Consider the following 18508-nt stretch of genomic DNA (forward strand, 5'->3'; position numbering starts at 1 on the left):
ATATTTTAACAACAAACAATTTAAATAAATCTACTTTAAAGTTACATATCATGCAGTTCAGAGACCAAGACTTCTAGTGCTACTACGAGGGACTAAAAGCAATTTTAACTTTTTGCAGGAAGTCTGAAAAAGAGAAAGTATTCCTGATAATGCAGTGAAGAAGTCCATCATGTGATATACTTCAAAAATAAATCATTGAAATTTAATTACCTAAAGAAAGCTTTCCTTTCAATTATTACAATAAATGAATTATAAATTTCTGAAAATCACAAATTTAATTACAATTTAGACTTAATAGCTGTTTAAAATTATTATGATATATAAGTGCTACAATTTCACAAGTATCACGAGTTCAACTTCATGCAACAATAGACTTACCATGACAATGACAAAGTCCAACCAACACCATGCATTTGTGAAGTACATTTTGAACCCAAGAGCAAGCCACTTGATTAACATCTCAATGAAGAAGATGACAGTGAAGATACGGTCCATATAATACAAGATGTCTTGTAAAATTGGTCGTTGAGGAAGATGTACATCTTCAAGGGCCTGAAATGTATGGTTATTAAAGTTGATGTACAAACTGTGGAAGACTAATGCAACTGATTTTATTTTCAACACTAACATAGCTACTCTGTTTAAATGGAGTTTATCTTATGAGATTTGGTGTTCTTATGACACTGAAGATGACAGTGTTGTTTTTATAGGCTATGACAATGTGGACTAATTTAGAAAAACATTGGTATCTACCCGCGAATGTACATGACAACAAAATCCAGAAGAACAACAATGTCAGTATTTATCATCATACCTTTAACACTGCTGCTGAATACCAGTAATAAACCAAACAAAATGTTATTGGCATGGATATGAAATTTGGGTGTTTTGAACTAAATCACAAGTGGTAGTGGAAAAATTTGTGCTTCTGATACGGCAGTATTGGTGCCTCTAATATTAAGTGTATTGCCATATTTTTATAAATCAGCAAAGAAACTAGTTCAGAAATGCACACAGAAATTACATGTCTACCTGGCTGGCATGAAAGTAAGAATCCACATTTCACATGCAAGCATCCAGTAGCTGAAAATTACAGTTTGTCCTTGACAGTAGTGAAGATGATAATAATGATTGGAGGGAATCCTACAGATTAATTTGGATCCTGTCATACATAAAGTCAGATGGAAGATAAAGGCATATTCCAAAATATCTGCATTGGACATGGCAGATCTCAAACCTAACACCTATAATGAAAGCCAGGATCTTCCCCTATACTACCAGGTTCCCTTGCAAAAATCTGTTTTTATGTTAGTAAATGCTTATGAATTGTTTGATAAGTAAATAAAAAGTACTGTGTCAATGTGAAACCTTACCAAGGCAAGACTACTGAGCAGAATCATGGTAATTACAGCTGTCTCAAAGTATTTGTTCTCAATGAGTTTATAGGTTTTATGTCTGAGGTTGGCCCATCCTTGCCAGAAAGGAGAATCATCATCTCCAGCAAGAAAGGGGAAGCGTCTGTAGCATTTATCAGGGCAACAGTCTGCAGGATATTTAGAATCAGAATCTGTCTCGGTGATTGCATCCGCTACTATGGCCTCATCCAAGTTTCCCTCTCGTCCAATTTCCTCAGGATCTGAAACCAAACATTTACTTACTTTCCAAATTCTCATTAACTCATTCATACCCTAAACACACAATGTGAAGGCCAGGGCATCATTTAATTTGCATGCCATCATAACACCCTTATATTTAATCTCTTATTTCACAAATGGGTGTGTCTGTATCCTTGCAATACTTCAGCAATCATTTCTGCCACAGTAAATGGAGAAAGATAAAGAAGGGGCAGAAGGAAATGGAAGAAGATGAATAAAGTATAAATTTAACACTTTAATATTTTTATGTAGACTCCATATTTTTTATCAACAAACCAACACCATCTGAAAGATAGTTTGCTTATTCCTGATGCTTTGGATCTGAAAGGATTACTCATATGAGATTAAACACAACACCCCACCCAGCCACAATATATTCTAAAATGATCAGACCTAGATATCACTGGACTGGAACACAATTTCATCAAACATCACAAGGAATTTGATCAAGAACTCTCTTAATGGCCACAACTTGGACATTATGACATGCCATTAAGTCAAATATCAATTTATATTTTTTGCAGTTGATATTTTCAGTTACCGAATATTGTACAAATTCTGAAAAGCAGCTGAAAATGTTAAAATTACTAACATTTTTTTAGGTTGGTTTGTGTATAGAAAAGCAGTCTCACAGAACAATGCATGTTGTGTACCCGCCATTAATAACCTTAAAAGATTTTCATGAAAGTCAGATCATATTAACTGATGTAATTTTTTTTAAATTCTTGTACTCAACGATTTCTATCTAGAATTTACAGGTAGGAACAACACACACTAGAGGCAATCAAAGTAGGATCCTTAAAATATGAATGATTGATGATCACATAAAAGTATGATAATTTATGTTTAGTAATTTATATATAAAGAAAATCACCTCCAAAAAATCTTTTGAATTTATAGTGATAGGATGAAGACTTAAATATTCATGGAATGTAAAATTTGGTACACTAAAATAATCAACCACTGTATTAAAGTACACAAAAATCATATTTAAAAAATTAATAAAGTAAAGCTACAGAGCTTTCAGAATATATTTCCCCAACAACAAATAAATAACAGGTCAGTGAAATTTTGTACATTGCAAAATATGGGGCACAATGTGAATATAAATATTGTATGGAATTTTGATTGTGGTAATACTGCAAATTTCTGAGGTTGTTTAAAAGTAAACAGAATTTCAGAGACAGATTTATCTACCAAATTTTACTGTGCCACAACACATTCTATGGAACCAATTATGAAAATTATGTGCCTAAGTCCACAGATGTCAGTTACATGATACCTCTCCTATAATCTTTAAAAATTTCAAACTATGTGTGGCCTTTTCATGCAGTGGAAATTACAATAAAAATAATCAAGGATGTAATGTTTTCTTCAAAATTTTGTATGGAAAGGTCTAATTGTATGGAGCAAGCACATCATACATACATACATACATACATATATACATACATATATACATACATACACACACACATAAATACACACACACACACACATACATACATACCCACATACATACATACATACATACATACATCTTGTATACAAGATACACTTACCTCCCTCTTGATCAAGGTCTTCCTTGCTTGCATCTTTCTTCTCTTCCCCATCCATTGTCTCTGCACTTCCCTTGTGGCTTTCATCCTTAAATGGATCGTTTTTGTGGCTTCCATATGTATTCGTACTAGTATAAAATAAAATAAAATTTAAATAATAAAAAATAATAACAGATCACACCACTTAACTTCACTGTATTCTGATACTAACATACCAATTAATTTATCTGCCCCTTGATTCATTATGCTTTACTGTGTTAGTTATGGCAGTAACCATTTGAATTTTGCATTTTCTAATGACAATCAACAAAATTAAAGGGTACTTTCATATAATATTAACCAGAAAAATTACAAAACAGACTAATGAATGAAGAACAATCTTCATAAATTTCACTTACCTTAATGTGTCCTCCTCAGGCCGATTATGTAAATAGTCATTCTCTATCCGATTGTCTTTGTGATTCCCTTGAAATGAGTTGCCAATCACCTGAGTGTTATTCATTAACAGTTTATTATCCTTCTTCAATTTGCTTTTCAAGTCTCCTTCAGAAAATATATAAAAAACATAAATTATGACATTAACAATGAACTAACTCCACAACAGAATTCTTATCGGGACACAAACTTAAAATGACTGCCTTTTGGGTTGTAGCACTGTGTAATATGGTAGAAGTTTACCACCATTTCAGAGGTCCTTGCTAACTCTTCAGAGGCATGAGTAAAATGAGTAAGTTTGTTACTCATCACCCTGATGATGGAGGCAGCAAGAACCTCTGACATGTTCATAAACTTTATCCAGACTACATGACACTAATGACCAAGAAGATAGCCATCTTCAGACTCACTGCCGTGAAAACCTCAAATCCTACTTAACACAAACTGACCTACTCAAGAAATTATAAAACAGTCACATATCAGAATTTTGGCTAATCATGAAAATACAACATTAGACACTACTTAATGACTACAAATAAAGCCACACTGTGTAAAAATGCCTTCAAAAATTGTCAGTTTAAACTTATTCTGTAACAATGTGATTTTATTGCGTTTGACAAGAAACTCGTTTGAAGTCTGTCTGAGCATTACATATAAACTTCAATTTATAAATTTAAGGGGTTAAGAACATATAAAATAAAAAGGTGGCTATCTTCTGGGTTGTGGCACCATGTAGTCTGGTAAAACAGTGCCATAACCCAGAAGACGTCATTTTCAGACATCTCACCATGAAAACCTCAAATCCTGCACAAAATACAGCCTCCCACATTTTCTGAAGAGACAGAAGGGAGAGGACAGGTCTTCATTAAGGATGTCTTTCTATAGATAAAATTAAACTGACATCCTCAAATGCAAGACAGACAAACTGGTAATTATCAGTCATGCCAAACTGTAAATAATGTACGCTCATAAACACTCACCATGGATGGTAAATTCCATTCCATCACCAATTGCCACCTCCAGTTGTGTCTGGTCCTTTGGACTCTTCTTGTCTCTGTACACAAGCCCATCAGCCAGAATTTCATCTGCTGTGAGGTCAAGGTCTGTATCACGCTCATGGGCATCTGCAGTCATACAACCCCATACCATGTCAAGCCCCCTAATCATTCAATGATCATCAATGGACTTAACATACTGAAGGCAAGTTCTAGTGTTCATACTGATGTGAATATCATTTATATTTGAACATAGCTGTCTTTTGGGTTATAGTAACTCATAGCCTTGATGATCGAAACCTGAAAAGTCAGTAAACTTCTGCTAGACCACACAGCGCTACAACCCAGAAGACTGCCATCTTCATATTCACTACCATGAAAATCCCAAATCCTACTTAACATTTACATTTAACTGCACCCACTGTTGACAGTTGCAATGTTGAAACGAATGTAATTATACAATGGAAGATGACTATTTCTTAAACAATGCTACCATTATGCATTATAATTACACATCCTGCTATTTTACTATGAAAAATGCAATGTTTTTAAATCTAATTTTAATTCTAAAATCAGTTTAACTTACTAGTAGACTAATTTATTATTGCTAAAACAATCAATAATTTTGTAATAATCTGAGACATCCATCTCTTTCACGTTCTGTCAGCACACTTAACCCAGCTGGTGAGATTTCATGTTCTCAAAGCAACAAGTATGAAACACAGCTGTCTTCTGGGATGTTGCACCATGAAGTCAGGTAAACTGTGACCAACATTTCAGAGGAACTTCCTGCCTCCACCATCAGGAAGGTGAGTGATGGAGACAGTAAGCTCCTCTTAAACATCGGTCAATATGTATTCAATTATGCAGTGTAACATCCCAAAAGACAGCCATCTTCTGAATCCAACTTGCTCTATATTTCAAAGTTTTTTAGTGTAAGTTTTGTTTTACTTATTTTACTATGCCTCCATTTCTTTTTCAGTCCATTCAAGTGTATTAAACCTTTGTTTCAAATGAAAATTCTGATCTTATTAATCTAAAGATCGTAGCATTTGAGTAATAAATTTTTCTCACAGATGACAACAGCTATACACTGGAGCTACAGAAATCTTTAAGTCATACAAGATCTAGTAAAACAGGCCTGTCAACCAAGGATACCAGACCACCTTAGCTATTCAATAAATGTAAAGATTATTTCCAGAAAATAACTGCAACCATTTTAAGACAAACCCAATCCAGCTTTCATACAATGTTTCATCCTGTTTGTATATATACAAAATTATTTATTTTAGCTGTAACAAAAGCAATTTCTTAAAATTTTAAAAAAGTGTCAGTGTGATGTCTAAAATAAATATAATGTATCTGTGAAGAACACAAAAATTAGAACATATTACACTTAAATATGGCTGGATTGTATCCAGTTAATTATTTTTAAAAATTTTGAACAGCTTTAATTTAGTCTTTCAGCATCATTCTGTGCACATTGTAACAACTGTTAATTGTGTAAACACTTAAAAATAATAGAATCCATTGTACACTACAGTTGCAAAATTCTGGAAGTTAATATCCTAAGTACAGGATTACAATATTAAAATAATTTATTAATATAACAGTCAAGCCAGTCTTGTGAATGCTGTTTACAGACAAAAATTTCTAGTGCATTTTTAGTTAAACTAAGACATTTTTGATGAAATATACACCTGCATTACTAAGGCTCTATGCTAACAAATAAAGTGATTTTACACGAATAGTGAAAGGACAGAGCATATGAAGGCAGATTTGATGGGAACTGACATAAAATATGAAAGCAAATAGAGTGCCTTGTTACTTCCATGACCATTAGGATACAACATGAGAAACTACAGTGCTCAAAAGAATAATCAAAACTGCAATAACAATTTATAATTGCTCACTTATCTAACAAACATAAATACTGAAAATTACAAGACTAACTCAAAACTCTGTGTGTAAAATGTAACTGCACTAAATTGTGTTTTGTACATCTACATGGTGAGGTGTAGCTTTAATATAGTTGATGATTTACACTAATAAAAATGAATTACAAGAGAAGGGTGGGAGCACAATCTACAACAATCTACAACATACAAAAAAAAATGAAGTGGTGTTAAAGTTATGGATAATAAGGGCAGGCTATACATCCATCAAAGTATTAGTGAGGGTAGCAAAGAAAATTTACCTAAAATAATGTAAACAGTCATACAGTGTATGCAACAAGGCATATTTGAAAGTTAACTAAGGAAATGTATGTATAGTGAGCAATCTAGGTACAAGTTTCCTGGGTTAATAAACTTTGCATCAGGTGGATGTCTGGCACTAAACTGGCTGGATCATGATGTCATCAAGGATTCCCCCAACATGGAAGCATGTGTAGCTGGGTATTACTTATATGGAGACTCTCCAAATAACCACAGTAACCAAGGTAACTTTAACAATGATGGTGACCATGATAACCAAAAAGTCTAAGGATTCCACACCTAGTCACTTCCATGAACAGAAATGCCTGTTGGCCTTCAGGCAAAGATCCCATGTTGGTGCCCAATTTTAACCAATACTGGAACATGTTGAAAAATTTTATTAAAATGCTTCAATTTTAAATTTAAAAAACATCCATCAAAATTTGCTCAAAATGTTTCATGCTGACAGAGAGATAGAAAGACTTGGCAGTGCATATTTACAACCTTTACTTGTAAATAAACATAAAAACTAAAAATCTTTCTGTTCTCTGAATGAAGAAATATTTTGTAATCTTGCTTTTACTACATGTATGTCATTCTTTCAGTTGAAGTAAACTTAGTGCATGACAATTTTCTGCAATTTGTAAGTAGTATTCTGACTACCTCCATTATATAAAAACTGATGCTGTTTCACCTAACGCTTTTAGGAGCTCTGAAGTGCTGTGAGTATCATGTCAAATAATGATGATGATGATGATACACCACATGACACATGCTGTGAGTTAATGACATACAGAAGTACTGGTAAGGATATTCTCACATTCTTCACAGGTTGACAGAAGACACAGTTATGGTAACAACAAAAGAAAATGCATGATCCGCAGCTTTCATGGCAACTAAATATAATAAATTCTTCTCAGGCTACCATCTGTATAAGGTGGCTTAATGAATAAAACACCAACGTTTTAAGAACTATCTTTGTCCTCGTCCTCAGGGTACTGTAGTTGTAGTAGTAGTACCCTGAGGATGAGGACAAAGATGATTCTCGAAATGTTGGTGTTTTCTTCATTAATCCACCTTACATGGCTGGTAGCCCAAGAAGAATTTATTAAACAAAAGAAAATGGTACATTTTATAGGTATAAAATAAGTGACTACTGTACTAAATGTTGTGCGATGCCAAGATGCAGTTCCAGTACTGGTATTTACATTCTTAATTTTGTTAAAAGTAAAACAAAAGTAGAAAGAGAAGAAGGCTGTGAACAAAAACCATCAGTCTGTGTATGTATGTGGGTGTAAGTGTGTGAAGGTGAAAACTACATTCAATTTAGGTGTGAACCAACACAGAGCAGCACATTCACGCACGCACAAGGACAAGCGATCTGATTGGATATAAACCTTCTTTCCAACTGGATGAGGGTCCCTCACCTGGCGTCTGATCGGATATCTGATTGGTTAATTTGGCACGCAACATCTTTGCCACATTTAGTGCATTACGTTTAATCCAGTTAAAGAATCGTGAGAAACGATCGAATGCCTCGGCAATCTTGTTGGTTTCATTGTCAGTTGTTGGTGCTGACAGACTGGATGAACCAAAGTTGCTGAGCAGCAAAGCCAAGAACAAATTCAATACCTGCAATGTACATCAACAATTAATAGCTTACTGTGTGAGCACTAAAACTGTTTTTGTTTTGGGATTTCAGGTACAGACAAGATTTTCAAAAACAATACAAACATACATTCAATATTATTAAATACCAACAAAATTAATAAAAACTAGAAATATTTACATGTACTAATAATTTAATTATGGTCTAAATTAAAATTGTATATTCTAACTACCCAGTATGTAAATTGTTTCTGACAACTTGCCAACTATCATGTAGATGTTGATTCTTCTTACACTGACACATTCTGGCAACTTTTCAGTATGTAATATTATAAACAGTTTTCATTTATGTAACAACAAAAGATACAATCTCCATCTTTAATGTTTTTATATATGGTTGTGCTATTTGATATGTGATAACTTCCCACTTTGCTGTTAATTTTCCATACTGTGCTTGTGTTCATCTTAGTTTTGTGCCTATTTGCTGTCTGCTTGTAATAACTAAACAAATAAGTATATGTGTTCTCCATATTTGCCTTCCTTTACTAACATTTACATGTATATAAACTTTCTCAGAACACAACCTTATCTCCAGTTACTGAATATAAGTAATGGGAAAGTAATTTCGTGAACAAATTTTTGTTTAATAAACAACTTCCAAGTGAATTTAGAAGTCACTGTATTGAATTCAAGAGAACTAGGAAGGGAGTAATCATATTTTAATTTGAAATAATATTTCAACAGTGGCCTGAATGGGTAAAATTGAGAAAACTTCAATTTAGGCAGCTTATTACACATAGGAGTGAGTTTGGGCTTCCTGGAAATGAAACATTCCAAATGTCATGCACCAAGATCAATGGCTTCTTGTAAGCAACTACACCAGTGCCACTTTTCTCATAATGCAATAATGTCACTTGAAAATCACCCATGTTCTTCACATAAATGTTGGTGACTTCATCCTTAAATCTTTCTTGTCTAATTACATTTTGTAATAAATAAATGTACATTCATTTATTAAAGATATTTTGGAGGTTTAATTCTGTATGTGAACTCTCCCTCCAAAAACAGCCTTTGAACATCAATGAAACATTGAGTTTCCCTGTGATAAAACCTAAGCCTCCACTGTTTGAATTTGACTCCTAGCAACCTGATCTGTACCCAAATGTATTATATAAATGAGCCAGTTTGTAATAAATATTATATCTTCAAGTGATTTATGAACACCTAAAGTAAATATATTACATGTAGACTTGTACTGTTAACGCTATCAAACTATAAAATGAAAGATGGTAAAATATACATCATGACAATATAGTACTCAAGACAATGATACTTACAACCAAGTTTCCAATGACCACAGTAGCCAAGAAGAATGGAATACAGGACCAATCTCCAACAAGCATACAATCCCACATGGACTCAATCCACTCTCCACACAATACTCGGAATACAATCATGAATGAGTGCATGAAATCTGTGAAGTTCCATCTTGGCAATCCTCTATCTGGGAAACGATCCATGTTGTCTGCCAATAAAAAGCAAAACATTTTATATATCATGTTTCATAATTAGGAATTATTTCTGCAATCCGCTTTCATACGCGATACGGTTTAGAGTAAAAATAAATTTCACACAGGATTACAAATATTAAAATTCAATTCTGATATACCACAATAGAACAGCTTTTTAGCAGAAATGAAGATCTCATAATTCTGTTGATTTGAATAGTTGTATTGTCACTACATAATTTGCACAAATATCTTCATATTTTTAAAAAACATTTGCTTGCTCTGAACACACAATAAAAGGTAGATTCTAATATAACACCAGGGTACACTTTCACCAAAATAAAATTACAAACATGTTCAAAACCAAAGACAAGCAACAAAGGGTGTCAGTGCAGTATAAGGTCACCATTTCTATTTCATACAATCCTTACAATAGTCTTTTTGGCTGATCAACCACGTAAATATAGAGTTACAAAAAATAGCAGGCATAGAGTACAGCTCCTCTGAAAATGGTCCACTGATTCAAATATGTTAACAGCACCTTCATGGTCTGAATCCATGGTTAGGATAAACTAGAGAAATTCCAGGAACACCTCAACAGCATCCACCCAAACACCAGGTTCACATTGGAAATGGAAGATGATAGTTCACTACATTTCTTTACATGCTGGCACAGGAAAAACTAACCTGCTTGCTGGGTAATATGTTCTACAGAAAATCCATGCATACAGACCTGTACCTGAATGCAAGCTCTCACCATCACCCATCACAAATTATGCTATTATTTCTACACACATCTGATGGGCCAAGGTCAATTTTCACTCTGAAAGCCTCAACAATGAAATACAACATCCCAAATAACCTTCCAGACAAAATGGTTACAGCAAAGTGGACATTCACTAAGTTCTCAACCCCAAGTACAAGACATGTTCATAGCAGGAGAAGCTGCCTAGGGTAACCACTATGTTCTTCATGTAAGACATCCTCAACAAGATCAGCAGGCTGGTGAGATTCAGCATAAAAACTTCACACATTCCAACCAAAAACAATGTGCACTTATTTATTAATAAAATCAAATACGACTGCTACAGAATTATAGATCATTTATATGTAACATCTCAATTCACCTAATCTCCCAAACAAGAGCATCCAGCATCAAAATTGGTCCATGATGTTTTTTAATCATCACCATTATCACAAATATAGAAATATAAAGACACAAATAACAATCAAGGTCTAAAGGGAAGTCAGTAAAGACCCATTCAACACACTACTTACCAACATAATTTTTCCCAAACAGCTGCATGCCCATGACAGCAAATATGAAGATAATGATACACAGCACAAAGGTTAAGTTTCCAAGAGCACCAACTGTTCTGCCCATGATGGAAATGAGCAAGTTTAATGTTGGCCAAGACTTTGCAAGCTTGAACACTCGCAACTGGAGAAGAGAAACCATCATATGTTACAAAATTGTAGCATTCAAAAGGTAAATTAATCCATTTGAAAATATTTTGAAATCACAATGCAAGCAGGAATATAAACATAAAACACCGTTTCTTTCTTCAGTTTCACGGCTCACACTTATACCAGGACGGTGATCATGCGACACCATCAGATTGCTTGTGATCGATTTTCTGAAATATACAGCACCCCATAAGGTGAAAGTTTCTGTCCAAAATAAAATAATATATATCAGTGCAACAATGGATTGTCACAGGATTTTGCAAATGTGAAAGCCCAGTTTGATAATTAATCCATTTGACAGCCCTCTGTCTTGAAATAAGACTAAACTAACTAACTAACTAACTAGATGGCTTACAGAACCCGAAGGTTCATCACCAAATTAACCAAAACCCTCAACCGGCCCCTGTCCTGGGCCAACAAAACCCAGTCTCCTTTAACTCCTATCTCCCATAGATCTTGCCTGATATTATCCTCCCATCTATGTCTAGGTCTCCCCACTGGCCTCTTCCCTTCAGGCTTCCTGACCAATACCCAGTGCAAACCTCCTGCCCCATCCATGCATGTCACATGCCCACCCATCTCATTCTTCTTAAAATAAGACACAATATAAAATGCAATTTAATTTACTTGGTTTGAATTGTAATTTGTTTGGCTCAGTTCAACATTGGATCAAAGACCTGTTATTAAAGTTAATGCCAATTCACAGGGGCAAAAATAAGTGAAATAATGTCCTAAAAAATGCTAATAAACATTCCTTGCCTCCAATATCATTATTATATCTTCTCTGTGTCAATTCATTCTAAGCATGAAATATAAATAAAATGTAGGATCTTATACAAAGCAAATTAACAAAAGAAAATATCATAACTTGTTTATGTCATTACAGTGCCTATTTGGTATTATCCTTTTGTGCCTGTGACAACATTTTTTTTAAACCTAACAGATTGTCATTTGCACAATTTTGTTAATTAACTGATACCAAGGCAAATGTGTGTAAGTCCTAAAAATTAAGGAAATGGACAACAGTTTTCTGAAAATTCTTACAAATCATGTTCATTGACCTTCAAAATGTGTACGAAAATATGATCACACAATTTATACATGAACATAAGGCTTAAGTGATTAATTAAATCCGTGGCGTAACAGCTCCAGAGAGCCAAAGCCGACTAACTTGACTGCTGGCCTCACGTTCACATGCCTAAGTATAGGTGAACGATCATCCAACCAGATATAGGGTGACGTGTGGTCAGCACGACGAACCCCCAGCCATTGCTAGCTTTCCTGACCGGATTATGCTACCCATTGTAGCTCCCCAATTTCCTCACGATGCTGGGTTGGCACCGGTCCCATACACTGGTCGAAAGCTCATGAGAAAATTTCTTCTCCCCCGAGACTCGAACCAGCGTGCATTCTGTATTGCCGGTCCAATGCATGATGTCTCAGACCGCGCGGCTATGGCGCGGGACAAGGCTTAAGTGATAGTTTTGCTAATTACAGGTAGCATAAAATATAAACACTAAAGAAATCATTCATACTTCGGTTGTAATTTTTGGGCTTATACCCATTTACATTAGCACCAGCAAATTTTAAACTTAAATTATCACCACTGCAACCAATTTCATTCTTTCCATTTTTAAATTTATAGGATGTCATACATATATGATAATGTTGCAATTCTGCACACATTTCTTATTACTCTTGAAGAAATCATCTCAGTCACTTACCCCAAAAGCCAGATTTGCTACTATTCGGGATGTGCAATAAACTAACTAACTAACTTAATGGTACAAGACCTTTCTTAAAAATATGATAGTTATTCAGTTAATATAGAATTGTTTTCATTTTATCACTGTGTTCACAAAACCTTGACATTGGATCCTACCGTGAACAACTTCAATCCAGACTACAAATTCACAATATATTATCTAGGATTAAATTAAATATTATCTTTCTTCTTATGCCTAGTTCTCCACGTGATTCAGTATTTTTATATGCATTTCTTGTGATTTTCAAGAGCTGTGAAACAAGTCAACTAAAAACATACTAGCACTGTACTCACCAATCTGAACGATCTCAGCACAGATAAACCCTGAACACCTTCAAGTCCAAGTTCTATTAAGGACAGTGCAACAATGATAAAGTCAAAGATGTTCCATCCCTCCTGGAAGTAAAACTTGGGACTCATGGCAATGAGCTTCAGCACTGCCTCAATGCCAAAGGTTGCTGTGAAGAACTAAAGAACGCAACATAATTCAGAATTGTTTTTGTATAAGAACTCATTTAACTAAACTAAATAATCACAAAATTACAAACAATAAATTATGATGACTACAAGTTTCTCAAGTGTGTACAATAAAGTCATATTAAATTTCCTATAACTTAGATTTATGCTCTTCAACTGACCAAATATCTTAGATTGAGACAAAAACAAATATATGGATTATTATATACTATAAACATGAGTTTAAAAACTCTTACATTTATATTTTCACTAAATGGAATAATCCTCTATATTTCAATATGTCACATTCTTGTCAATAATGGTAGCCTAAATTGACAGTCACCAATATACTGAACCATGAGTTCATGGTTACATACTCATTTAATAAATGTCTTAAAAATGGTAGTCCAAGCTATTGCTGTATTAAGGAGGGTGGTCCAGGATGGAGACACCATGCTTTTTGAGTTCTAGGATGCCATTCTGACATTTCTTTTATAGACAGTGATGTTAAATATGGGTGGTGTAGCCTATGGACAAGGGGAGTGTCAGTCCCCATTAAATATATGTACAGAGTACATCTCTCTAAAAAATTAGAAAAATTATACACAGATAAAATGAAATTGTTTTCTCTAGTATTCAAAATTGATGATTTCATTTCAATAATACAACATTATTTCCATTCAATTTGCTACTGCTACCCCAACACATCTCAATAAAGGTGTAAGCTAACTTCACAGACTTTTGATACTTTTACATGATGAAGAGATGTCTTAAAACACTGGTAATGTATATTTGCAGATTGTGGTCGTCAGGACTGTGATTCTGTGTAGTCTTATGGGAGATAATCACCTAGAAGACTGCATCACATCACAACTCAGCGACCACAATCACAGTTTCAGTGAAGTGAAAACCTCAACTCTCATAATCTACCCTTTATCAGTAATTACTGTTTCAAATAAGGATCTAAGTATAACAAGACTGCATGAAATTACCTATAATTTTCAGTAGTTTAGTTATTTAACAACTTAAGTTTGCAATAATATTTTTGTGTTAATAAAAGAGTTTCAAAATTTAGCAATTACTATAAAATTTAGTGGGAACAAAATGGTTAAATAGGTATTCCTGTATAAATCATTATCTAAATTTGCTTTACACTTATGCACAAAATATGAGAACCAACAGTAAAGCACTGAAAAAGAACATGAAATTAATTTTTATTTTTAAGCAGAAGTGGATAAGTTACACAGCAAGATAAGTTGACAATTAAACTTTTCTAATTCAAATCATAATATAGATAAAAAATGTGCTATTTAGCTTGAAGTTTAAGCAAATAAATAATAATGATGACAAATTAAATATAATATTAGTGATACTGTTTCAATATTATTGTAAGTTAGTCCAGCTAGAGACACATCCTCATATTTTAAAAACAGTCAATACGCAGTAACATATTTTTCCAAATATAATGCACACTTTATGTCCTTCATATAATGCACTTCCTGAAAAACTGTCTGCATATTGTACTTTTACACGCAATATTTTAAAATTCACACACACAAAATTGCACACAAAAGACTTTCAAAAATAGTAACTACATTTACATTAATTTAACATGTTTAAAACTATTCAGTCAATTTTGTACACCTGATGTGTTTATGTAATACTTCAAAATGAGGGTGTACACTGTATTTGGATGAATATTACATTCAATAAAATATAGTTATTTCTCATAAAACAATAAAAATTACTTACCAGCCTCCAATATGACAACACTGAGCCATATGAAAGCATGTTATATCATGTGTGGTAGAAAAAGGTCCTTCCAAAATATGTTTTGTAGATGTCAACTGTTAACAAAATTAATTTTACACCTGAAAACTAAAACTGAATAAATAATAATATGTGGGATATAGAAACAAATCCGTTCCTACAAGAACATAAGTAAAATAATAATAATCTAAAAAGTAATTTCCTTTGTATGCAATTATATGTTCCTAGGACAAACCAAAATGCAAAATATAACAAATATAAACAAGATATAAAAATATAATGGACATCTTGTTATAAGTGGCAAAGTTAGTCACTGACTTGGACTTCCCTTCTCTCTTACATGCACTAATATCAAGAACTATAACGTTTTGAACAAGAATGAAATGCTAAAAATATTTGCTAAAAGAAATTAAATTAACCTTTATCACACATGCATCATGGCTTATTTGCAATCCAGCTGACCATGAATCACAGCAGCTCTATAGTATGGGGGTGTAAGTTCCCTATTCTTGTAAGATAATGGTTAAAGCAGAGTATAAATATCTCTGCAACTGACTATAATAAATAAGACATTAAATTCTGAATTTCCTTTCACACAAACTAATACAGAGATTCTAAAGTGGTAACATGTAAATAAACTTAACTTCTGAATATGAAACGAGTGTTCCAACTACTGCACTACAACATGAAACAGAAGAAATACTGATTGTTTTTCAAACATGTATTTGTTGTAACCACATGGGTAACACATGGGATATGGAGATTACTGTCTTCTGGGATGATGCACCATGCAGAATGTAGAATTTTACTGACATCTCAGAGGTGCTTGCTGTCTCTAATACCAGGGTAAGGCATGATTTTACACACTGCCTGGTTGACGGAGGCAATAATACCTCTGAAATATCACTAAACGTCCACCAGACCACACAACACAACATCCCAGGAAACAGTAATCTTCACCATGAGAATGTGAAATTTCATCTCAAATGTATGATCTAACTGTTGTGTATGATATAATAAGTAAATGAAGGCAACAGTGGGAGATACAAAAATGTACTGCAATTTATGAATGCAGACAATTCTTTATGACATAACCAAGACTGAATCTAGGGCTGCAAATTGGCACACTGATGTTAAGACCTTAAGGCCATAACTGTGAGACTGGTGAGGTCGATTGTTTATTTATTTCTTAGTTTATTTCTTTCTTTCTTTCTCAACTCCACGGGTTGTAGGTTAAAAACTGTACAAAGTGTAGATTGGAAGATAACTGTAAATTATAAATTTGGAAGGATACAAAATCAAGCAGTCATGGCCTAAAAGGACTGAGAAAAATATAAATCCTCTATCAGGATAACCATCTGACAGACAAACCCAGGGCCTCCAAAATACAAAGTGCAAATGCAAAGCACTCAACCACACTGTTCAATAACAGTGGACAATACATAATTATGTAAGTTATCTTTAACCACTTTGCCACTAATTGAAGTTGTCCACATTCAAATTAAAAACTAAAAAATATAATGACAAAATATTCTTTATAAAATTATAATAAGCAACAGCAAGGTAACTATTCTGAAAGCTTCACAGGAAAATAAGCAATAAAACTGCTGCAGTGTAAGTCACTGCAACTTACATAGTTGCCACTCTTGAGAGCTCTCTCCATGTCCTTATTCATGTCGTAATGATCAAGAGCCATGAAGAGGGTGTTGACGACGATACACAATGTGATGAATAACTCAACAAAGGGGTCAAACACGAGAAGGGCCACATACTCTTGAATCTTGAGCCACAGCCAGCAACAATCCCACACACAGAAGATGTCGATACCCCGCAGACATAAAGCTAACAGCTTCTCTTTAACTGTTGGACCCTCATCACCTTCGTCTGTCGGAAAATAATAGATCGAGACTGTGCAATGCTTTAGTAACGTATCCTTGCAACCACAACTCTTTTTTGGGGAAAGAGTTTGAAGAGAATTGTACTTTTTTAAATAATATACAGTAGGCTGATAATACACATTGTATTATTTAATTTTGCAAAGAAAGAAGTTATAATGAAATACAATTCATAACTCATATTCCTATTGGTAGTGTGAATAATTGTACACCTTTAATTCATTCACAGAATGTGATAAATTAGAATTTTGAACCTAACTACATAAAATAAACAACTACATTTAAATGTTTTCTTAACTCAGAAAAACAACTTAGAACTGTTCTAACACATATTCAAACAGGTTAAAAATTTCAGATTGCAATTTTTTTTAAATGTGTGACTAAACTATTTCACAAGAGAATATATATTTCATATTTTAAATTCAAACTTTGCAAAACAAATTACACACAAATGCCACCTTTAATCATTGGTTAAACTTTCTCAGTTGCAGAAGTTTAATTAGAAACAAAAAACAGCTAATCAGAAGGAAAACCAATAATATAGCCAATCATAGAGCAAACTCAGTGTGCAAACACATGAGAAAGTTCTTCCAATGGTTGGAGGTGCTTTGAAAATCAAAATTTCTGGAACTCTAACAAAAGCAGATTTACAAACATATAATCTTGCTGAAAATATGTGTTTCAAAACTTTAAGTAAAATGTCTTTCAAAAGCTGTGTGGATTATATAGATTCATAGATATTGCAAAATTAACAGGTAGCATAGTATATTTTCAGGAGAAAATTAATGTCTGTGTTCATTATGATATGACTTCAATGTTATGAAATTTGTTATATGAAATTAAATTACTCATTTACAACTAAACTGTTCAACAGAATACAAAAAAAAATGTTTATGAAATATAAAATCTGTGTGGTGCCAATGAAAGAAATTATACCATATACAGTATTTAGACATCCATTACAAAATTAAAATATGAGATGGCAAAACTTAATACTGTGAATTCACCAGGAGTTAAAACCTGAACATATATATATTTTCAAGTACTGTTCATCAGAGAAGAAAATGTGATGCGACTGCTCTGTAACATTCCTAGTCATGCAGATTATTCATGCAATACAGCCAAACTGAGTAAATAAATAAAATTTTGCTGCAGATAAATTGTAACAGCATACACACTTCTTGTCTCCACAAGCACTGC

At 33.5% G+C, this 18508-nt stretch overlaps 1 protein-coding gene across 17 annotated transcripts in view; it reads right to left on the reverse strand.

Annotated features, from left to right (window-relative positions):
* The window catches only part of para (sodium voltage-gated channel paralytic), an 87314-nt gene that overhangs the window by 30328 nt on the left and 38478 nt on the right, over positions 1-18508 (reverse strand). For 5 of the 17 annotated variants that reach the window (XM_087350173.1, XM_022077971.2, XM_022077976.2 and 2 more), the window contains 10 exons: positions 17047-17297; positions 13482-13655; positions 11234-11396; positions 9785-9972; positions 8267-8471; positions 4630-4773; positions 3613-3757; positions 3218-3342; positions 1374-1636; positions 379-552 (listed from right to left, as the gene is read on the reverse strand). In XM_087350173.1, the coding sequence (XP_087206299.1) occupies positions 379-552; positions 1374-1636; positions 3218-3342; positions 3613-3757; positions 4630-4773; positions 8267-8471; positions 9785-9972; positions 11234-11396; positions 13482-13655; positions 17047-17297 (1832 nt within the window). Of the gene's footprint in view, positions 1-378; positions 553-1373; positions 1637-3217; positions 3343-3612; positions 3758-4629; positions 4774-8236; positions 8472-9784; positions 9973-11233; positions 11397-13481; positions 13656-17046; positions 17322-18508 lie in introns of all 17 variants that reach the window. The other 12 variants (XM_022077966.2, XM_022077975.2, XM_022077963.2 and 9 more) reach the window with 3 other exon arrangements.

Source organism: Zootermopsis nevadensis, unplaced genomic scaffold (genome assembly GCF_977971745.1).
Source record: "Zootermopsis nevadensis isolate Lab colony 2312 unplaced genomic scaffold, Znev_1.0 Znev_ptg000002l, whole genome shotgun sequence".
Classification (NCBI taxonomy): domain Eukaryota; kingdom Metazoa; phylum Arthropoda; class Insecta; order Blattodea; family Termopsidae; genus Zootermopsis; species Zootermopsis nevadensis.